Here is a 24,256-nt window from a genome sequence, read left to right as displayed (position 1 = left end):
TGTCATTCATAAATACAAAATTTTATTTGCATTTCATTAGTGTAGAAAGACCACAATGCTTCTCATATCACAACACTCAAGACACGCCAAGTTATTCAAATACATAATGACTTATTTACCTTGACTAAACAAACAGTGCAATTTAAGAAAAGATATACCAAAGATAGAGTTCACAAATTCATTACCAGACCAGGGGGGGAAAAAAAAAGAACACAGTCTAGGCCTAATAGGAATAACCTTCGCCATCAAGGGGAGAAGTTTTATCATTACAAAGGTATATAGAATGTTTAGGCAAATACATGTACTTTCTTTGATATAGTAAAATGTATCTCTTTAAAATTCCTTTAAACAAGATTTGTTTAGGACAGCAGTGTTCTTTTTAAATCTTCTATAGTTTCAAAAACATTTCTTTATTGAATCTTTGTAGTTCTTAAAAGCACAGGGTATGTCCATCAGGAAACCAGAGAGATTCGCGCCTCGGGACCAATTCAAGTCCTACCTTCTAACTAGTCATATTCTACCAGTAATACGTAATGTGAATAAATAACCTTCAAGACGGCTATGAATGGAGCTTGCTTTGTGGGAAACACTCCAACACTTCAAAGATGCTACGGCTGGGAGAAATGTAAATAAAGAAAAAGCATTCAAGATAGCGTTTCCCCCCCCCCCAAAAGTTTTTAGTTTTACAAATTTTCTTTAAAACAGTAAGCAAAGCACCACGTTCTTTCTTCTTATCAGAATATCCCTGTCCTCATAATATAATTAACAAGGACAATTATTTATTTCAAGAAACATTATAGCTCTCATTTCTCCTGTTCTTCGTATTAGAAGTACTACGTTTCCCAGTGTACATACACTAGGCACCGGGATAATGCATGAAATATAACAATTTGGAGGGAAATATGTCATTTATAACCAAAACTTACCCAGGATTGCATATCTGCGTATTTACAAGTTAGTGTATAGCTCTGACTTGGATTACAAAGTGCGAAAGGAAATGGTCAAAATGATTGTAGTGCAGAATGGAACCTTTCCCCTCTCCAGGAATCGCTCCCACTTTGTCTCCAATGTAGCGAATCAACAGCATCGGACGTGTGGTCTGGGTGGAGGCAGTTCTGGTGGGATCTCAGGCTCTGGTTGTAAGGAGAGGATGCTATTGGACAGCTCGTTCCTTAGCATGTCCAGAGGCATCTGAGGATAAAGAAAAAGACAAGTACATTTTAACCCAACAATGTATATGTAAAGACTACAAATCGTACCACTATAGAAGACCAAAGTATTTTTTATAGAAAACTCTTCAATCATCAGAATTTAATTAGGCATGAAAATATTAAGCCAAAACCTAAGAACCAGGTTCAGGGAGCTTCAACCATCACACAAACGCTGTGCAGCCTATTTCACACCCTACGGCAGAAGAGAGCCGATGGACCTCATAAACATTTATTTTCACAGTCCAGTATAATGGAAACTTAACGTACCAAAAAATGAAAAAAACAGTTCTGTGTTCTCTGGGGTTATACCATTACTAAAGAAAGAAGTACCTTCTCCTGGTAATTGTACAGACAGCCATTGTATTAGAAGCTTCTGAATTACGTTTGAACCGAGTCGATTATGTGTAATAGTAATACAAATACACTTAAAGATCTCACTAAGAAATCTTTGGATGCAAGCCCAAAGATGCCTGAACAAAGTGCTGCCGTCCAGTGAAGCCATCTTCCTGCCACCTGGTGCCACAAAAGGTCCCAGGACGGCCTCAGGCCCCGCCGGACAGCAGGGCCCCAAGGCGGGGCAAGACCTCCACTGTCTGTATCTAACTTAGTCCTTTGTGGGAAAACTCCAACAAGAGAGGAGCAAAAGTCAAATAACACGGCCCGCAGTCACACCCGCTCCCCAGACCACGTGTGAGGCTGAGCGAGGACTGGAACGTGGCACTAGGGACGTGGGGAAGGCTGCCACGGCAGCGAGCTGGCTCCTGGGGCCGGGTCCTCGCCCCCTTGGTCTTCAGCCTGACGATGACCCCCGTGCTTCCCTTTCTACGTAAAAGCTTCCCAACCAAAAAATAGCAAAGGAAACAAAGAACAGGTTTCAGATGAAACACTTCCACGATGTACGATTCTCTCTTTTTACCTTTTTCAGGATGTCATCGACAAGCTTCAGGAATATTTCGTCCACGTTGAAGTTATCCTTGGCACTTGCTTCACAGAACCGCATCCCAGTTATCTGCTGTGCAAACTAAGAAAACACATTATTTTTCTCTGCGGGGATGCAACACAATCTAATGCACAAGCAGGGGGCCTGTGACGGGGGACGGACAGCTCTGGGGCTTCGGCTTTCAGGGAAGGGCTGGGACGAAAGGCCTGGAAAGTCCTGTTTACCCTCAAATGTAAAGTTCACAAGTGTAGCCAATTTCCTACATGATAAGAAAACAACAAAACAAAATCTGTAAGGTGACGCCAAGTCAAACTACGTGCCCAAGTTTCTAAACTGTAGTGTATCTGACATTTAAAACATGAATATCACCGCTTCTCCACGGAAGGTCAGAGTGAGAGAAAAACCACGAAAGCAATTGTACGGTTTAAAAGAATATTTCTCTGTATAAAATGTCAGGTGAGATAATAAATAATGCAGGATACACTAATGTGTTTTTCTCCCCTCCATTTCAAAATGAATTTAAAGGAGCAGGAAGTTAACAAAAGCAAATGAATAAGAAGGATGCAACTGAGTGATCACATTTTTAAAATTATGAAATAATTATAAAGTCATTTATTAAAAGGGAAAGCACACGGAGTGCTCACTGTACAGAGCGTGGATGCTGAGACCCCCCTCTCTGCCCCCCTTTCCTCACCTTTTCACCTTGTTGTCTGCTGATTTCTCTGTCAGTTTCACAGTCCAACTTATTTCCAACTAAAAGAAGCTCTGCGTCTTCTGAAGCATACTGTGGGATTGTAAAAGAAGCTGCATTTCAAAGACAAGCACATCACTCATGACGGGAAACATAAACCAAGGCAACACGTCTCACCCTTCCGACCACTTGCTTCACAATCTCTGAGCATCTACTCTGTCCCAGGCTGGGTTCCTGCCGGGCTCACGGCAACGTGGTCACAGGCCTGACGAACCACAACGTTCTCAGCCCTTGACCCATGATTCCTAAGAATCTATCCTAGGGAAATGACTCAAAATATAGGCAAAGTTTAACACTTAGTTGAAAAAAACCTAAAAATCCCACAAAGTAGGTGAAGAATGAAATAAAGTACACAAAAGTATGAAGCCATAAACAAAACAGAACAAAACAAAGGCTTCGGAAGAACATTAAGATGACACAGGAAGGCCCCTGTGACAGAATATTTAGTTCAATAAGCAGGGTGTAAAACTAAATGGAGTAGGGACCCAATCTAGTTTTTCTGGATGACAGAACTAAAGATTTTTAAAATTTACTTTTGTGTTTTTCTTGGTTTTCTAAATTTTCCATAATGACAAGGTATCATTAATTTTATAATGAGGAAAAGTTAAGCTCCATTTCTAAGTTTAAAAAAAAACAGCAGCCCCTAACATGGAGGCCACTGCCTACGGTTTTAACTCCATCCCTCGGTTCTGTGCTGTCAGCTGGCAGCAAGGGTGCCCCTGTCTGAGGTCCTTAGGAGCACGCTCCGCGGCTTCAGGAGGAGAGGACATCACATCCGGAGACTCGCCATCCCAGAGCCCAGACCCGCTCTGGGTCCCGCCATCTCCGTAACCCTGGCAACCCTGGTCCCTAACACACTTTAAAGAGGCACGCGTTGAAAACGTGCTTAGTAAGACCTGCAAAGGAACATTCGCCAACATCATCTAACAGATGGGTTTAATACAATTTGTAAACAAAATCCAGTTTATAATATACTAAGTGTGCTTGCTATACAAAGGAACTAAACATCAAATTACTGAATAAGGGGGGAAAAACTCTCAAAATGTGGCCACTGTTGACCACCACATCTCACCCTCAGTGGCTGTGTCGTCTACATGTGTATTTTGGGTCCCCGTTTCTCAGAGGGGAACCCACAGATTACATTATTCATACAGACTTGGGTTGTCTCTATATAGTCAAGTGTGGTCCAAAGGATAAACTCTTCTTTAGTTCAAAGTGAGGAGGTGAAGGCCATCTCTCATTTGAGGGCAGAGGTCCCGTGGTGACCGAGGCCCTTGGCGTGTCCCACGGGCACAGTGGAGACGGCTGTCCCTGGGAGGCTGTCACTCTGTGGACACTCACAAAGCGAGCGTCCAAGTGAACTTTCTGCAGAAACAAGGAGTCCTGAGTCTGATTCCACGGACGCAGCCGGACAGTGTGCAATGAGCATGTCTGGGCTTTGAAGTCACACAGCCCAAGTACCAGAATAAAAATCCTGGGTCTATTATTTATAAGGGGATCCTGGAGACATTTTAGTTCTTCTCTGCCTCATCTATGATGCAGGGCTATACGCCTACTTTGAACGCTGTCATCTGGATTAAATGACATTCAGGATGGAAAAACATGCTCCATAAATGTTTCCCTTCTTCCTTTTGTAATGATTAACACCTCCAAGCAAAGAGTTCACATCGGAGAGAGAAATGCAACACCTACCTTATCAATCATCTTCATCCATTTTGGCAAATCATCAAATGTCTCCTTCTTAGTGATATCATATACTAATATGATCCCCTTGGCACTTCTGTAATAAGCTGAGGTAATGCTGTTGAATCTCTCCTGACCTGCGGTGTCCCTGAGAAACAGCAGCAAAAATTAGTTTCTGGACAACAACAGGGAGGGCCTCAGCCCAACTGTGAGTAACTCCTCACACATCTGTGCATACTCACTCCTAGTGGGGGTAGCTTTTCTGAGGTAGGTACATCCAAACAAAATCATAAGGAAGCCCCAATTTCTTTCAAACCAAGATTCTGAAAAGAAGTAAATGCCGTGTAAAAGGGCGGCAAGTACAACACACCATCAACTCGGTGGTTATCAACAATGACTAAGCGTATGGGTGATACCTGCAAAGAGTTAAGCCTAGAGCTCTTTTAGCTGAACTCGATGGTGGATATCTGACTTTGCTGATGGAGTCCCCACTAATGAAAAACGCTATAGAATTGGTCTTGTTATCTTCTTAATCGCTCCAGAGTAAGTGGTCAAAGGCAAAGGGAGAAGGGGTACCAAAGAGCTTTGCAAACAATCAAGCTCATCACTCTCTGACTGCTACCCTGAAATCTAAAGCTTTATTTCCTCTCCAGGAAAAGTTGTCCGTTTCCACATGAAGATGTACTCACACTAACAGTGCACAGAAGCTGGCTGAAACCCATTTTCTAAACCTAAGAAGCCAAGAAACTACTTGAGAATCATCACAAATTTACAAACGAGGCTCAAGAGAGCAGGCCTTCTGATCAGGAAAACAATCTTTAATTAACAATCTATAATTGTAGACAATCTATAATTAAAGACAATCTACAGACTGTCTTTAAAGACCACCTATAATTTAGTTTTTGCCGAAGAACCCTAACTCACGGCATACTCCCAGGGCCGTGTGACACGGGTGGCTAGTGGTGGAGGAAGAGAAGGGGCGGTGGGGTACACAGAAAACGAGGTTCTCCCCTGCAAGGTGCTACCACAGCCTCTCACAGGACAGCACGTGAGCTTCTGAAATGGGGAGACGGTGTGACACCTCTTCCCAACGCATCGGATGGGGTGAACCTTGTGGGGCCGTGTCCCTAAAACACATATGGCAAAGGTGCTGTAACTTAGCGGCTTTGATCAGACTAGACTTGCCACCAAATTAGCTCCGCTTAGGGATATGTCATTATGCCCAAACAAACAACGAAGCTCGCTGGCAAATTCATTTTCACGTAAAGCAAGGCCACTTGCTTTGCTCCAGAGGCTGTAAGACTGCCCTGTGCCCTTGGCTGGAAGGCCCAGGACCTGAGGCCGGTCTGTTTTGTCCACCAGGGTCCAGTGGGTGCCTGGTCCACTGCGGGCCCTCGATCCACAGGTGTTGAACAAAAGGTTACATGGGTAAAATGCAGAAAGTGGATGTCACGTCAAGGCAAAACAAACTTTATTTATTTTATTTTTTTAAGATTTTTTTTGATGTGGACCATTTTTTTTTTTTTTTTTTGATGTGGACCATTTTTAAAGTCTTTATTGAATTGGTTACAATATTGCTTCTGTTTTTTGTTTTGGTTTTATGGCTGCGAGGCATGTGGGGTCTTAGCTCCTCCACCAGGGATTGAACCCTCACCCCTGCACTGGAAGGCAAGGTCTTAACCACTGGACTGCCAGAGAAGTCCCCTGAACTTTATTTTTTGACCCAGAACTGCCCCAAAATTGGACCACTGAAAATGATGGGGACTGAATTCTTCAGGATTCCTAAAACCAACTTAGAGACACAAAAATGCACCTTCAAATCAGGTGAGAAGGAACCGATTTAGATACCATTCATTTATATAAGGAATCATTGAACAATTTTATTTCTAGGGTCCAAGACATTTAGGGGCATAATTAATACTTTCAAACCAAAAAAGAGTTAAATCTTTCAGACTGTGGTTTCTCTTCTTATCACAAGTGCTGGCTTGTTCAAGCTGGGATTTGATAAAACATTTCTCACTCATTTCTTTAAAAAGTAAAAATAACACACATTTTGCTACTCTGAAATCTGTGGTTAGCACATGATAGCTGCACCACAAATCTAAACAGCAATCAGGTACAAGGTCTTCACTGAGCATTTTGGGAATCACGGACTTTCATGAATCTTTATGTTAGGTAGCTTTAAGTTGACTTTTAGCTTAAATCAATTTCACATTCGTTCCTACATATATTCACTGAATCAGGATCCAGAAATTGGGGGCTCAAGAACAGAGAAATTAGAAGTAATACAAGTTTTTGAAAAATTATTTTGATCGTATTGTGGTAAGAACACTTAACATGAGACCTGCCCTCTGAAGGGAGACTTTTTTGAGTGTACAATACAGCACTGTTACCTACAGGCACGACATGGGACAGCAGATCCCTAGGAGAAGTTCTAATAAAAACCCAACAATCAAGGAATCAAGATAGTACCAGGCATTTTTGATACAGTTTCAAAAAACCCGCTACATGAGTAGCACGCTTAGGGATCTTAGAAACATTGTGAAGTTAGCTGACTCTCGGCTTTAAGTCAGACACACAGAAAGAGGGCGGAGACCTCGAGAGGCAAACTCTGAGGCAACCTGTAACACAAGTTAAGTCCAAATATGGCCAGCTCACAAGACCCCAGAGAGGAGACATTAAGGCCATTCCTTTGACACCGTCACTTTGTGCCTGGTTCTCACTGCTTGAGGCAGAAAAGCGTCTTCCCTTGAGAGACTATTCCGCATTTCCAAAATGTCCGGGTTGCAAAAGTTAAGTGTTTATTAAATACCTACGCTGAGCCAGTACCACAAAAATTCCACACTACTCTCCACTTTTCACACAGCTAGATAATAACACGATACCAATGCCCGGATCATGGTTTATCTGCCTATGAAGATGCAGAATCCTAGTATTTCTCTATCTCAATGAACCTGAATTTTCACTGTAATGACCGAGAGCTGATTCTTACAGATTTACAGCTTATTACTGTCAGCCAAATCATCATTTATTACGGGTGGACTGCAATCTCACTATTATTTCTCTCTCTGCTTTTGGTGCAAATTGAAAACTTCCTGCTATCCTGTTTCCACAGTTGGGTAATACCACCATGCTTTGAAAATTCAAAGACCATCATTTATAAAATTTAATATATCAGTTTAAATGACACAATTCTTAATTTGTAGGAACCAAAGTCAGTGTATGAAGCGTTCTACCTCTTCAAGCAGAGAATGAAAGGACACAAACTTGATGTCTATGTAAGAACGCTGGTGAAGACCAAATTCCCTGACAGTGAGCATTGGACAGAACAAGAGGCCTTCATATGAAGCATCTTAATTCTGTGTTTGCCTAAAGGAGGGAGGCTAATTTCTCAGCTTCAAGTCCATCTCAACACAACAGACCTAAGTCTCTGTGAATAATTTCCAGGACAGCATGTGGATATAAATTCATGAAACTACATTCCGGTCGACATCTTACTTTAGCTATACTTACATCAAGTTCTACATACACACACGTGGAAACGCTTCAAGCAGAGATGGGAAAATGGTCCTTTTTCTAACCACAGATAATCAAGGGACTTAAAAATGTGGCAATGACATAAAGTGTGACCTAAAACTACGACAATGACATCTGCAGCTTTTGGTACCTTAAACCTTTAGGAATCTGTAGTAAATAATACTTTCTTAGAGATTGGCTCTATCCAGAAATCATCAAGAAAAAATGCATGTCTTCTAACACAACCTCCTTGCGAAAACCGGCCAGCGGTGAAGCTTCCACGGATTGAGTCTAGGTCAGAGCACAGGCTCTCTGAAGAGCTCTTTCCAACACACCGGCTCCCCCTACGCCCTCGACCGGCACAGAGGAAAGTGATGACAGCACACCCGGGACACAGCAGGTCACAACAGCCACGGCTTGAGGACGGCTCCCAGGGCGGAAACAAAGCCCGCATCCCTTTACCGGCTGGGCCGCGGCTCCAGTGCTTCCTTCCTACCTACGGGGTCACAGCGATGGAAAGAAGGTTTTTCCTTCCTTTAAGTAACATACTCCAGAAGATAAGAATCCTATTTCAGATGAGAATCCTGTTTCAAGTATTATGGGACTAGCAGGTAGCTGGTGTCAGTAGATACATTATTCAGTGGTGAAAACCCCTCTGGAAAAGACAAACTCTACTTCCTCACTGAATCCCTGGGACGCTCCCTGTAGAAAACTGGCAATCAACCTCTCAAAAAATTCAATGAATCTGATAGCCCCTCCCTCAGTTATATTTTCCACCAACATTGTGCAGTTTTAAAAATTCCGAGAATGAAGTGTGAAGGGTGAGGAACAGCAGAGGAGTGATCCGGAGGAGGCTTTTACATCCCAGAGAACCGTGGTGTCGGGGCGCTCGTGCATCTCCCACAGCTGCACGGTCACACTTTACCCCCCAGAGTGGGATGCACCAGGTCGGGCCCTCTTAGTTCAGATTCAAAGGAAGGCAGCTAGATTCCAGAAGAATCCAACGTCACCGGCACAGAAGGCCTGTAGTGAGCAGAGTTCCATGGCACAGGACACCTGGACGTAAATACCTCTGTAAATCAGATTACTCCTGCCTGAGATGGAACCCAAGTATTAACACATCACCTAGGACGTGTCTCTTCAGACAGGTGACAGTGTCATCATTGGGACACTGCTGTCACCCACCGTGCAAGCGTCACAAACGTTCTCACATCACCTGCGTCTCCTTTGTGAGGCAACCTCCGCACAGGTGCCAGGTACAGAGGTGGACACACCCTGAGAATCCTTTTTTTTTTTTAAATAAATTTATTTATTTTTATTTTTATTTATTTTTGGCTGTTTTGGGTCTTTGTTGCTGCGTGCAGGCTTCTCATTGTGGTGGCTTCTCTTGTTGTGGAGCACGGACTCTAGAGCGGAGGCTCAGTAGTTGTGGCACACGGGCTTAGTTGCTCCGTGGCATGTGGGATCTTCCCGGACCAGGGATCGAACCCGTGTCCCCTGCGTTGGCAGGCAGATTCTCAACCACTGCGCCACCAGGGAAGCCCCCGAGAATCTTTTTAAAGACCGTCTTTTTTTTTTTTTTTTAATTTGGCCACGCCATGTGGCCCGTGGGGGTCCTAGCTCCCCGACCAGGGATTGAACCTGTGCCTCCTGCTGTGGAAACACAGTCTTAACCACTGGACCGCCAGGGAAGTCCCTAAAGACTATCTTTACCTTAAAGAGTGTACGGTTAGAAACAGCGGCTCATGTGAAAGGTACTCTGCTGATATTTCCAGAATTCAAAACCTGGGCAGCAATGCACACACACAGTCTGCTACCTTCCCAATCATGGGCTAACAGAGTAAGAAATATCCATTTTCTGTTACCAAGTATTTAGGCAAGACCATAAATGTCTCATAGTCAAGCCCCAAACAAAAATACGAAAAACAAAAACACAAAACAGAAAAGCAACACTCCCCCACCCCAATCCTTCAAGTGGGTTAGACAGTCAGCAGTCACCAATGCAGACATTACCTGACGGCCGGCGAGCTCCTCCGCTGGTTCGCGGGCAGTGGCGCCCCGGACAGGGACACGGGTGAGGATGAGGCATGGCACTAACACGCAAGCGTTAGGTGACGATGGAGCCACCGACGCGGCAGCAATGAACGCGGATGAAAGCAACACACACACGGCGGACAAACACTCAGAGCTGAGGTCTACCTGCGGGAGGAGTTAGTGGCTGAGATGCTGCCGCGCGACCGTGTTAACAGCAAGGGCGACTCGGGACACCCCCGGCGGGGCCGCTCCCACTGCCGCCGCCCCCGGGCCCTCCTCCAGAGGGGCTCCGGGGGTCCCCGCGGGCGGCCGAGTGCTGAGCGGCCGCCACACGGCTGGTTTAGTCTCTCACACGCTCCTGACGTGCAGGGAGGGGGCTCTGGGCTCCCCTCCATGGGGCACGGAGGGCCTCAGGGCACATGGCTCCGGCAATGGAGCTGCGAGGAAGGGCACGCGTGTCCCGTGGTGGCCACCACGCGGTGCCACCAGGGACACAGCCTGTGGGGGACTTGCCAGGAGACAGTGCAGCTCCGGGGAGGAACACACTGGCCTTTCTCTGAATGCTTGCAAAGCAATGTTAAAAGCATGCAGACGAGCAGCGGAGCCATCGTTTTAGTGATGACGGTTTTGTCAAATGATGTGAAACTAGAGACTAAAGGCTCCAAACTAGTTGCCATAAAAGTCACATTCTTCTCCCCACAACTCCCGTGTGCAAATGGGATCTGAGACAAGTGGACTCTTTCCTGAACTCTCCCTTGACAAGTGAACTCTCCCCTGAAAGAAGGTCCGTTCATTCCACTTGAATGTGAGCGAAGGAGCGGAGACGTAGGAGCGACAGACCAGCTTCAACGGTTAATTGTATTAGACAAGCATGAGGACTGGTAAACACACGTGGCAGGACTGGGTGTAGATGCCCACTTACCAGATCTGTAACCTAATTTTCTTTCCTCTTAGCTCTACGGTTTTGATTTTAAAGTCAACACCTGTAAATAAAACAGACGAAGATGAAGCAAAAACAATGCAATTCATCAGAAAAATAATACTACTTGCACATTTTTATGCCATTATCAGAAAAACCCAAAAAACTGATCACACTAAATCCTAAAAGGAGAAAGCAGAAGTTTGCCAGTACGTGTGACGACCATCACTCTGTGCTTCCCAGCACAACTGAAGAGCCAAGGTATGTTCGGTTTTACCCTGAACTTGAGATGCAGCATTTGCTATTCATAATAGTTTATGACTACTAGAGATGTAGCATAAAAACCATTTAAAAATTACAACTAATCACTACATGAACAAATGAATGGCTTTATAAGCATGCTATCTCGGGGAAAATTCTTACATGTTACACTGGAAACTCAATATTGATTTTAAACAGCCTTAGTCTGAATTTAGAAATCATTGTATTAAATTTTTTAGCGTTCACAAAAGTGACTTTATTATACTGTCCATAGCGTGGAAGAGGAATTACTTTTTAAAAATTTACTCATACATATTAATTTCAATTTTTATTTAGTTTAACGGTAACAAGTAAACTGTCATGAATCACCACCCATTTCCAATTCAGCCCTTAAAGCTTCAGATAATTTTTTAAACCAAATTTTCATCTGTGGATGTTACCTTATATACTTCTCACTTACAGAAAACTTCAAGATTTCAGAACAATATTTTTTACACAATTTTCACAACTAAGAAAAAATAAACCAAAGGGATGCCAGCTAAATTTGGGAACTGGAAACATAATCTCTACAGGAACTATATTGTGACTGCTTCATGGATCCAGGGTCCCGATGCTGCTGGGTCTCTACCGGGGTGGGGCTGGGGGTGGGGCAGTGATGCAGCTCTTCAAAGTCAGATGACGTTCTTGAGGTGAAGCCCCAGGCATGCGGCTGACTTTTATAATTAGCAACACACTGCAGACACCAATGCAACCAAAAGACATGTTTACAACCCTGGGTGGGACCAGGGTCTGTACAACAAAGAAAAGTGGCAGGAATATAAAATGTCACAGCTGGAGAATAGGCTACTGCATTTTGGTTCTTAATCTCTCGAACCAGCCCTGATTTCAAAGGTCACAGCAAACGGGTGGTTAAGCCAATTTCACTTGCAGTTCTGGAAAAGCTTTGCTTTTCCGAGTCAACTGACTCTCAGACAGCCTTGAAACAGGAAGCATGTCTGTACACGACCAACATCCTCAAATAGAGACCAAGCAGAATCCCTCATGACTCAACCATAAGGTAAGAGCACAGCCTACCTAACGTGATATTTTACAAGCCTGGAAACCAGCCTGGACCTATACGCTACATTCTGATTTTAAAAAGGCACAGCTCAGACAAAACACTTTCTTCCTGATATTAGCATAAAATTAGGGCCTCACCATGTTACTCTGTGATGGCAATTTACAAATCAAGTTCATACTCTGCCATGACTACTATTCTGTTTTACTTTTGTTTCTAGTTCCTTTGATTTTTTTTAAAATTTTACTTAAGGGAGGTGCAACTTGTTAAGACTTGTTGCAGTGCCAGCTACATTTTATTGAAAAGAACTGGCAGATGATACTTCTCTTGTGAGCTCTGCTTCATGTCAACTACAAGAATCCCTTCAAACAGCCAGCACAAACAATTTTTGTTTTGATTAGGCTGTTTTCTCTGCTAAGAACCGTTCTGAGCCTGAACATGTCAGACGTTTTTTTCAACCAACTTGAACAACTTTCCGACTTCAGCAGTCCTGCACTGTGGCTATTTTGTAACCACAAAGTTTAATGAGTAAAAATAAAAGGAAAGGGCATTAATAGTTAAAATCAGGAATAAGTGGTAATGTTATCACCATGTGATTATAAATACACTACTAATTTCAATAGGAGAACATAGCAAAGATGAACAACAGCGAATAGGATTAAGAATCTGTTTAGCCAAAACTACTTAGTTTTAGTGAGTAGATTAATGACATCACTAACAACAACAGAAAAATATCCAGTAGCTAAATCTAAAATTCCACAAAAGAAAACAGATCATTAAAATAGTCCTTTCTCTTAAATGAAATTTCTTTTACCATATCTAATAGCCACTAAGTAGCTGATAATGGTTGGAAACTTACTCCAATTTATTGCTTAGAAACAAATCCTTAAAGTATACAACTACACGTTTTTTAAAAGGCTTTTTACATCAAGTCAAAAATATCTCTTAGTGCTGTCTCTTTTTACCATTTACATGTTATAGAAATTATAAAGGATCCTTAACAAAAGGTAACAAGTCACCAATAGCCTCAAATAGGGGATTAGTTTTGGGAAAAGTCAGCACAGAGACTCCTGACTGAGCAGGGTCGCCCAGGACCAATGTTTATAAACAAATAAGGGACAAAAAAAAGTGGCAACTTTTGTTGAAAACCAAGTTTCCTATAGTGTCAATTTTTTTTTTTTTTTTTTGGCTGCACCGAGTGGCATGTGGGATGTTCGTTCCCGACCAGGGATCGAGCCCCCGCCCCCTGTGTTGGAAGGGAGGAGTCTTAACCACAGGACCGCCAGGAAAGTCCCCTCCTATAGCGTCTTAAGCAACAGGGGAAGCAACCAGCCTACCACTCCACCAGGTGGTGGAGACAGTCCTGCCCCTGAAGAGCTGAGTCATCCAGACCTAAATCAACAGCCCAGGCACTTGGCAAAAGGGCCTTCCTCTGCTCTTCTCTCTTGGAGACCCTCCCTTTCTGCCCAGGAACCTTTTCGGTCCTAGGTGCTTGCCATCTGAGCCTCCCGACGGCCCCACGCCTTACCCGCGTTCCTCATCCATGTTACCAGTTCTGCCCCCTCCAGCCCTGACCCACGGCTCCGCTGGTCTCCCCCACGTGACAGGAACAGGTGCCTTCTGAGCACAGTCACCTTTGGCTCCCTGGAGCCTAGAACACTGCCTGGCCCACCACAGCGACCCAGTAAACCTGGTGAATGGAAATCTGCCCCTCTTCTCCATCAAATGCTGGGTGGGTAAGGAGAAATGCTGACTTTTCTTGGAAATAAGAGGAAATTCAGGACTGATGATGAAACAAACACACACACACGCTTAAACCGTAGGAAGGAAGGGCGGACGTTCTGTCCTGAGTGTGCCTGGTGGGCAGAGTGGTGGAATTCAGGGTGCCCAGCTCACACACATCACCCTGGAAATGGAGCATTTCATTTCTCCTACAATTCCTGTTACTGATGGTAAAACTTTAGAGGATGGTCAGTCTTAATACATCCAGATCGTCTCCCTACACGCGCCCCTCCCAGGGGATTATTACCCCTCCCAGGGGATTATTACGGTATCAGTTTACTCAGTCACACAGACAGGAAATGGTCTGCTAAGTGAATGTCCTGCCACGTGACAGGGGCCTACCCTTCTTTAAGCTTAACCAATGTATGAAGTCTTCCTAAAAATATTTTGATCAGGAAGGACACAGGTCACAGTGCTGTAATCCCTCTGTCAAAGGGTATAGCTATGTATTCTATTCAAGTCTGCTTGATCTTAATTTCCTTTAATAACAATGAGAGTGGGCATCTGTCAGACCCCCTGTGCCTGACATGCAGCATGTGGGCTCCTTCAGAGCCCAGCAAGCCAGGCACTATTATACTCATCTTAGAGAGGCCAAGGTCATTTGCTTGAAAGTCATTATCACTTCTGCCAGTTGAGGGGCAGAGCCTAGATTCAAAATTATAACACTGCCCACAACCAAAGGTTGTTATCATAAAAGTCAGATGCGTGGAAACAAGGAAAAGTGCGAAATCTGCAAATGGCCCAGAGTCACTGTTAAAGGGCTGTTAAAGAACAGAGTTTAACCTTGCACTGTCATCTTTGTATTTATCTTTCATAAATCTCAGCAACAGCATAAAGAATTGTTGTACTTGGTGCTGATAAGATTTCTAAGTCCCCTTGAAGGCAAAACAATTCCAAAAAAAATTACCGTGTTACGTTTTGCTGGGGCGTTAAGAAGTTACAAAAATGAAAATAGCAAAAATAAACAGAAGCTTCTTTCTTCACATTCCCTTCCAGCAAAAAGCAAAATAAAAGCAAAAATAACACGGTGGCCCATGCCTGCGATGACAGCTGAGCGTTCCTCCTCCTCTCGCACACCCCGCCCCCAACAACAAGGACCTGCAGTTGGCACCAGACTACGATTCTAGTTTACTTAACATGTTCAGGAGGTTGAAGGATTTCACAGACTCTGAAATAAGTCTCAATTCAAGTGGTAGTTACGACGTTACTGCCAATTTATAATAACTATCTTAGGTGCACACACTGGCTTTTCTTCCAAGGACATCTATCCTTGACAGTGTCACCCAATCCTGGACTTAATATTTCTACTGATGGAGAAGCTTCCCAGTATTTCCACTGAGTTGACAGTGAGAAAATAAACTAGGAAATGTGTCAAGGTCACACAGATAGAGGCAAATTTAACATTAGGAAACCCTCTCTTGAACATGAGGCCAGCCTTCTGCCTGACCACCGCCTTTTGGGGAGAGCACCCGATAAAGGGCAGGCAATGCAGACCACCTTCCCGTAGTACTGACCCCAGGAGGCCCCCGAACCTCTGAAACCCTACTGTTTAATATTATGGGGGGCTTTTCCTACCTAAGCCGAGTTATGAGAATTCAACGAAACGGAAACTAAGTTACTGTAACTGTAAAATACTTTGATCATCTCAGAAGCAGGTACTGTTAAAATAGTTTAAATGACTGCGCATCATTAAAAAATGCTCTCAGGTCTGAGGATATTAAATGTCCACCCTGAGTCTAACAAGACCTGCCCCTCTCTGTCCAGACTGGATGGCCTGCACCTCAGCAAAGACCACCCACCATCCCTGACCCGGACACACGCAGGAGATGGCCCTGCACTTGGCTGGAACAGACACGGACACACATGAACTTCATCCGGCACGGACAGGGGAGTCTGAGGTCACGCACTCCAGAAGAGGTGGGTGTTTGTTGTCATGAAAGTTTCATGGGCAAGGATGTGCTCCCCTCGCAGACAAAGAACAACGTCTCCTGGATGTACTGTGTACAGTAACTCATCGCAGGGATCTTCTTGATGTTTTTATAGGTAGATACTGTCATTGTCCCCATTCTACAGATGAAACACCGAAGCTCGGGCAGCTGGTACCCTGCCCAAGGTCAACAGGCGGCTAAGTGTGAGAGCACAGATTTGAACCCAGGCAGTCTGGCTCCTCCCAGCTCTCTGCACAGCCTCACCTGAAGTCAAGAACGGAGGCAACTACTGGGAGGGAGCTGTAAACATGTTTTTAACGTCACAAAGGGAATTCTGCGTTGCTAGGGAAATATATAAAAGCAAGAGTGAGGGACTGGCCCGCTCAGACTGCTCCCACACCAGCAGGCCTGGCTCTACCCTCTGGCTACACACAGACCCCGGCTGAAAAGCATGGAGTCATTTCAACCTCCTGGTCACCAGAGGAAGAGAATGTCGATGGGGGAGGAAGATCTGGAAAAGAAAAACCCCCAGATGATCAAATGGCAGATCGGTAACATTTTCTTCACTTGCTAAATACTAAGTTTACACTGCTCAGATGGGCCCATAAAATATGCAGGGAAATTCAAAGGAAATTCTACTTTACCCAGGTCCTGTGCTTACACTTTGACACTTCATGCTCACCTGTATGTATTTCAGTATGTACCCTTAAAGGATAACAATTATTTTTTGGAGTGTTGCAGAGTTTTTGCATCTGTAGTATAATTTAGGAGGATAAGGGAACATCTATAGCTGCCTTTTCTGGTCCAGGTACATAAGCTATTTCGTTCCTGTAGCAGCAGACAGGAACAGAGTGTGAGTTCTGTCTATTTTTTCTTTTCATGAAGGAGGAAACTGAAGTTAAGGTGCTGCCTAAAGACAGTGACAGCTTATGAGCAGAGCTGGGACCTAAATCCAGGACTGTATGCCCACCCCCCAAGCCCACACTCTTCCTCTCTCTCACCCCCACCCCTCCCCCTGCCGGGAGCTTCGAGAATGACAGGAGTGGCCAAGGAGACAGTCCAGTGTCTTAAATGAAAAATCAAAAGTGAAAGTTTGGTTGCGGGTGTGTGATTGTGTAGCAGGCCTAGCTTCTGCGTTACATTACGCTGGAACAACTAGGAGACCTGCGTTCACGGGCAACTCCCATCACCAGCTTGCCGGAGGTGGGTCTGCAAGTTGTGGTTTGGTTTTGTAAACTAAGAAGGCCTTATGTCAGCACTAGACACCAAACAGAGGAGCCTGTCAGATTTGGGGGGAAAAGGTTTCCTGTGGCATATAATGTTCTGTTAAGCCTGTGTTGTATTTTCTGGTTTTAAAGTTCAAGGGTTAAAAAAAAAAAAAAAAAATCCCATCCAATTAAGGGCACTATTTTAGGCTTATAGTTCTGGCTTTCCAAATACTTTCCGAATGTCAAAGCTGTGCAATTAAAGGACAAAAGGAGAAGAATCCCCTTCCTCCTCTGTTAAAGTGTAGCTTTTTACATCCTCCCTAACGTTTTTTTCATGGCCATCTCCAGGACTCACTTCTCCTTCTGAAAAGGACAAGCCAGGAGAGCAGGTGTGCTTCCTGCACCATGAAATAGCCAGCAGAATGGAGTCTTACAGAAGTACGAGCAGCCTCTCATGAAAGATCTGCTGACTAGTGTACAAAACTAAGCTTTCTTTACAAATTCAAGCAAATGCTTTATTAGAACGATGTTTCTGGCATGCAAGGCTGGAGAATAATTTGGCCCTACCAGCTCTCGAAGGAACCCAGGCTGCCTTTTTTTTTTTTTTTTTAACATCTTTATTGAAGTATAATTGCTTTACGATGGTGTGTTAGTTTCTGCTTTATAACAAAGTGAATCAGTTATACATATACATATGTTCCCATATCTCTTCCCTCTTGCATCTCCCTCCCTCCCACCCTCCCTATCCCACCCCTCTAGGTGGTCACAAAGCACCGAGCTGATCTCCCTGTGCTATGCGGCCGCTTCCCACTAGCTATCTACAGGCTGCCTTCTAAAGCCAGTCCGCAGACCCTCGGCCGATGGTTCCGCAGAGCCCACAGCTGCAGGACAGGCAATCTTGAAGAATCTGGATCCCTATCATCGGGCATAAGCAGAACTTCCTTCTGCAGTGTGAGTGCATGACACTGAAAGAAAGGCTGAATGCACATAAGCCAGGTCTTTAAATAGATCTTTATTCAACCTCAACAACCGGGATCGCCAACTTTCCACACTTATTTTGAAAGATAGCTACTTTATTTCCACAAATGTGCTCTGCACAAGCCTATCAGTGTGCACTGAGTGCATTAAGTAAACCAAATCACACATTGCACAGCATATGCTGGCATAGAAACTGACCATTCCTCTTCCACTCCCTTCTCCCTGAGTCATCCTGTTACATCATCCCGGCAGGGGAGGGGCTGACACTGAGAGCTTCAGAGTCTGGGCTTCGGAGTGGGAATTCGGACGACTCTCCCTAACTCCCTTGTGAGTGAAACACTCGGGCAGCTCAGCCATGGCTGTAAAGACTGCACACAATCACAGAAAAGCAACATAAAACACACAGCTTATAAATTTAATCCAGTATGAAACGATCATTCTGGGTTTCTGAACAAAAATCTGTGACCTAAATTTCCAGAATAAAGTACAAGCAGTCGATTTCCCTTGACAGCAGCTCCACCGCTTGTAGGCAAAGCGGACCAGACACCGATGGCCTGCATCTCATCCATCTCGTCCCATAACATTCAAGGCCAATCCACAGCCAGTCCTGCACAGGATTTACATCCACCTGTTCCCTGGACCTCTCGATTCTGCTTCCGGCTCTACTGATGGCCCCGATGAACCACAGTCACCTGCACCACGAGGTTTCCCCGCCCTGGGAACAGGCTTCCCGAGTGTACATGGGACCCGAAGAGGTGTGCTCCGAGAACAGAGACCATGGCACGTGACTGAGTGGGAACAGCGCTTCCAGCAAGCGCTATCAACCCTCTAAGACCACTTACTCTCAGGGGCCAGGCTGTGAAGTTTAATGCATGGATGCAAAATGAGAAAAATGAAGACAGAGTAGTGAGGTTCTCAAACTGAATTCAAAAGAACTTTTAAATTCTGATATTCTGTCTTTCCTAATTTTTTTGGTCTACCTCATGTTGTCTTTTTTTTTTTTTTTTTTAAAGTCGGTGGTAGTGGATTGTTAAAAAATGTCCTTACGTGGCAAAACAAAAGAAATGGCAATCCTGTGTTGGCCTCCGGCACTTTGAAAGAAACTTTACTGCCCAGGAAATGAGAATTCTGGTCCAAACTGTCTTACTCCTCCTTTTCCTCTATTTAAATATATTTTAATAAATACGTAAAAGCCTTAAGATATTTGAATAATTGAATATTTAGGTAAGAAATGCAATTTTTAGAGCAGTATTTTAATATCCAGAGGAAAGTGACAAATGATAGGGGGCATAGTTAAAGAAAGTCAATGTCAATGATACCATAGATCGATGACATCACTACCTTCACAGGGCTCTCAGGGGGGACCCAATTAGGCAAGTAGGAATGAGTTTCATGGTGTCTGATTCTGAATCATCCAAATTTTCAGAATAAAGTGAATTTAAATCTCAAAGTAAGCTAAGGAACAGACAGATAGAAGGAACTCACTTGCAGCCCTGGCCCTGACCACTTGCTGACTGCTGGGCCACTGTGGATGAGTTGTCTACCCTCTGGGACTTTGCTTCCTCATCTGTAAAATGCGGAAACTTTCAGGATTGTTGTGAAGTTTAGAAAGAGTATACTCTTGCTGGTACACAGTACATGCTCAAGAAATGTAGCTACCACTAATAGACCGTAAACTTTTACATGCAAAGACAATAAATTACTTATCCAAAGTCACAAACTAGTTCATGGCAAAGCTTATATCAAGAACCCAGGTTTTCTAGAATGTTTTTCTAGAAATTTAATGCTGCTGGGTGGGTGGAGGCAGGGTGCTGTCTGGTAAAAATATTTCGATCCAAATAAACTTAACAGTTAGCTTCCAATAGTTAAAAAACAAAGGTTGACAAATACATAATTTTATGTGTTTTTTTTTTTTTAGAGACTTGTGAATTTCTACAGCCAACTAGTTTTTTTTCCATTTTTTAAACTTCAAAAAGCTGTTCCTGAGGCTTTTAAAGCCCCTGTCAAACCACGCCAGCCATATCAGACTAAGTAACTCAATTCCACGAACACAAAATCTCATTTGAAAGTAATACTCCACCTAATTTCCATTAAATAGGCCAATTATTATTTATTTATTTATTTTTGGCTGTGTTGGGTCTTCGTTGCTGTGCACAGGCTTTCTCTAGTTGCGGTGAGCGGGGGCTACTCTTTGTTGTGGTGCGCGGGCTTCTCATTGTGGTGGCTTCTCTTGTTGCGGAGCTCAGGCTCTAGGGCGCCGCGGGCTTCAGTATTTGTGGCACGTGGGCTCAGTAGTTGTGGCTTGCGGGCTCTAGAGTGCAGGCTCAGTAGTTGCGGCACACGGGCTTCGCTGGTCTGCGGCCTGTGGGATCTTCCCGGACCAGGGCTCGAACCCATGTCCCTGCCTTGGCAGGCGGATTCTTAACCACTGTGCCACCAGGGAAGTTGCAATACGTCAATTATTAAAAACAGTCTTTTCAGTTTCATACCCTGGTGAGTTCTGTGTGTCTTGTAAACCAAATCAACTTCTGATTTGAAAATACAACAAAAAAAATCATTCTGTTCATTTGTAATTTTACAAAATAGGTTTATTATCTCAAATCCCTTGGGATTTCTGCTACGATCTTTTACAGAAAGTCCAGTGAGTCTGACTCACTGGAGACGCGTGCTTCCAGCGTGAGGTTGGCTGAGCCATCACTGGAGCGACCCTCCTGGGTCAGCACCTGTGCCGGGCTGCGGGGCGCATGGTCTTTTCCAGACTCTGCCAGCTGTACAGGGTGAGGACAAGGGGCCCCACGGAGCAGAATCTGCAGAGCTGACCGTGCTCCGTGGACACGAAACTCAACAACTGGCCTCAGAAGGACCCTACGAGCCACCTGCAGGAGGCATTCAGGTGAGGCAACCCCAACTGTACACCACACCCAGTGCCACATTTAAACGCGCTTTTCTAAAGGAACGCGGGGAATGAACTTCGTCTCTACAGCATTCCAGTGCGGAGGAAGCCTCCCCCTCCAGCTCTCATCCCACCCCGACTTGGGGGGCTTCCTCCATGCTCCCCAGCCTGTACACATCTCCACATCGCCCTCATCACCCTGGGGCATCCCGAGCCTCACGGCTCTGAGCCACATCTGGACAGAGACTTTGTCCTCTTCACTCAAGCTCCCGCGGGTAGCACAGCACCAGCATACAGTAGGTGCTCAATAAGTGATCTGATAAGTGGAAGGGAAAAGCACCTCACAGGCAGAGATTGAAGGGGGGTTAGTTAACTTTCTTAAAGTGTTCTCACATTCTGGGTCAGACCAGAAGTTAGCATCTTTCTCTGAACTTCCCACAGCTAATAAACACTTAACAAGCCAAGTACTACAGCCTACGTATGGAGGAAACAAATATGAGCATGACAAAGTCCAAGTGCACAGGGAACCCCACAGCAGCAGTGGGTGCGGAGGCGTGTGCATTTATGTTTGTTTGTTAAGGGGACAGAGAAACCGACTGCCTGGTCCCCTCGCCTCCCGGTTTCTTCCCGATTCCCAAATACCTGATGCAACCCTGCCAGGGCTGTACCCAGAGGCCTTTATGGCTCCTGCTGCTACAGGAGAAGGTCCACACTCCATGGCATGGCAGCCAAGGTCCTGAGGCATTCATTCCCGACGTCCCCTAATGATTCCTTCCCAGATTGTGTGGGTGTTGCTCCGCTGTGGCCCCGGCTTAAAAAACCCCTCCTCACCTCTCCTCTGCCCTGTTCTAAGCGCACCTGTGCTCATCCCCCATCTCGCCCTCCAGCCACCCAAGCCCTGTTATCCACCCATTATTCCTGTGCTAGTTTCTCTTCACCTAGTACAGCTATGTTACTCTTCAGTTTTACGTATTTTTAAGTGTGGAGCCATAAAAGATGGATAATTCTGAATTGCTTTTAGTTCTATTTTACCTATGCCAGGTACTAAAATAAGAGTATAAACCCTCGTTGGATGGTTTAATAACTCCCTGTACTTTATATGATCCAAGATTGGATGTTTGAACCAGGTCTAGGGTACGCTACTGAACTTTAATATCATGACTCCAAGGCCAAGATCTTAAAAACACACAGGGTACAGAAAGCACAAATATGTCCAAAATGATCTATTATTAAAAAAAGCATGAAGGGAAACACATTCTCACAAACAAAACAAAAACACAGTACAAAAACTGGGAGGTTAGTCTTCCAATAAGACATTTTAAATGTAGTAGTGTTTTGTTACATGACATCTTAAAGCCAATTCATCCCCAAATTGTATCAACTTGGAACTACCACTGGTTACAATACTAAATATATGTACAAGTGCGTGGAATGATACTTTTAATTCTGAACTTCATATTTACATACCATTTATTCACTGTTTATTGGACCTCCCCTCGGGGAATCCCTCCCTATTACTGAAGGTGACTGATCTTCCTTTCGAAGAACTATCTCATCTGCGGGGTTCCCCTACATTTGACAGCTTTTAAGGGGTTTTCCATAAAAGCAAGTGTTACCGACTGCGACCTGACAGACCTCAACGCCAAGGCCTGTACATGTGACTTCATCAGAAAACTCCCCTGCAGTTTCAATTTTACATCCTGAGGACACGATACTTCCTGACCCGGTTGGTCCTGTAGTTACTTCGCTATACTTCACGCACCTGGCGGTGCCGGAGGCCTCCTCCCCACTTTCGGAGCCCCTGGGGGGTTATCTGAGGTCACGGACAAACACAGCTTAAGTCCTTCTGCCCCGCATTTACAGTTAAAAGAAGAAACTTAGTGTAGCGTTAGTTTGAATATTCCCCAGAGGTCCTCCGCAGGGAATTTAAAACGTCATTATTTCAGCGCAACATAAAAGTGAGTTCAAAATTAGAAAGTAAGCCGGGTTGACAGTGGAAATACCCCTACTCCTAGGACGGCAAAGTTAGGGCATCAAAATTCACCAGACATGACGCACTCTGGCCATCTAACCAGGGCACAGCTCGAGTCCACCACGCTGCCCACCTGCCCCCCACCTGTCACCACCTTTTTCCTGGTAACGAGTGGGCGGGGGGTTTCCGGGGAGAGATGCTCCGGGCTGGACGGGCCCCGCGCATCACCCGGCCTCGTGACGGCGCAGGGCGGGGGCGCAGGACGACTCTGCGTGGGGACGGGGGTCTCCGCCCGGCGCTGGGCAGAGGAGGCAGGGGCTCCCCGGGGCCCACCCCGAATGCACGGCCCGGCCGGCCAGCCTTACCCACGGTGGACTTGCAGGCCTCGCAGAAGGTGTCGTCGGTAAAGCGCTCCATCAGGCTGGTCTTGCCCACGCCGCGGGAGCCGATGATGATGACCTGCAGCTTGAAGTCGGCCGGCCTGGGGGGCTGCTTCCTCCGCCGGGCCTGGCCGCCCGACAGCGCCGGGGAGCCCGCGCCCAGGCCACCGCCGCCCGCGGGCCGCCTCTGCAGCGCGGCGCCCGGATCCATGCACGCATGCGGCCCCCGCGCGGCCCGCCGCCCGCCGCGCGCCCCGGGCCCCCGCGCTCCCTCGGCCTCCGCCGCGCGCCGCGGGTCGGCCCCGGGCTGGGCGAGCGCGCGCTCGAGTGGCCCCGGCGGCCCGCGGGCTCCGCGCTGCAGCTGCGCCGCCGGCCGGCTCCCCGCGCCCGTGTCCGCTCCGCCGCCGCCGCCGCCGCTGCCGCCGGGGGAAGACGAAGGGAAGCAGCTACTCCGCAGCAGCGGCAGCAGCATCCCGGGCGAGGCGGGGCGACGGCGCAGGCGCGGCTGGCGGGGAGGGGGGGGTGGGGTGGGGCGCGGGGCTGCCGGGAGCGCGCCCCCTGCCGGCGGGAGGACCGCCCGCCCGCGCGCCTCCCCCTTGTGTTCTCGCCCCCTCTGCTCTGCCTGCCTCCACTGTCCTGTCTCCCCTCCCCTTTATTTCTGCGGCTTTCACCTTCCCTTCTCCTCCATCCCCATCCCCCCTTTCCTTTTTCCCTCCTCCTGTCCCTACCGTCCTTTTTCCCTC

General features: G+C 45.8%; 1 protein-coding gene across 1 annotated transcript; it reads right to left on the bottom strand.

Annotated features, from left to right (window-relative positions):
* RAB12 (RAB12, member RAS oncogene family) lies at positions 1 to 24,009 on the bottom strand. The gene is made up of 6 exons (XM_082353607.1): positions 23,499 to 24,009; positions 11,058 to 11,118; positions 4,595 to 4,733; positions 2,846 to 2,935; positions 2,128 to 2,232; positions 1 to 1,191 (listed from the first exon to the last, which is right to left on the bottom strand). The coding sequence occupies exons 1-6, from the start codon at positions 23,983 to 23,985 to the stop codon at positions 1,078 to 1,080; spliced, it is 996 nt and encodes a 331-aa protein (XP_082209733.1). The 5' UTR covers positions 23,986 to 24,009; the 3' UTR covers positions 1 to 1,077.
* Between the last annotated feature and the right edge of the window lie 247 nt (positions 24,010 to 24,256).

Source organism: Balaenoptera borealis (assembly GCF_965194805.1).
Source record: "Balaenoptera borealis genome assembly, chromosome: 14".
Lineage (NCBI taxonomy): Eukaryota > Metazoa > Chordata > Mammalia > Artiodactyla > Balaenopteridae > Balaenoptera > Balaenoptera borealis.
The sequence above is the reverse complement of the archived record's forward strand: the minus strand, read 5'-3'. Positions and strand labels throughout refer to the sequence as shown.

Excerpts from the sequence above, each read along its gene's own strand:
- RAB12 (XM_082353607.1), bottom strand. The coding sequence starts at position 23,985 with ATGCTGCTGCCGCTGCTGCGGAGTAGCTGCTTCCCTTCGTCTTCCCCC. Across the intron at positions 11,119-23,498 it reads GGCCTGCAAGTCCACCGTGG|GTGTTGACTTTAAAATCAAA; the intron begins GTAAGGCTGGCC and ends TTTTATTTACAG. Across the intron at positions 2,936-4,594 it reads GGATGAAGATGATTGATAAG|TATGCTTCAGAAGACGCAGA; the intron begins GTAGGTGTTGCA and ends ACAATCCCACAG.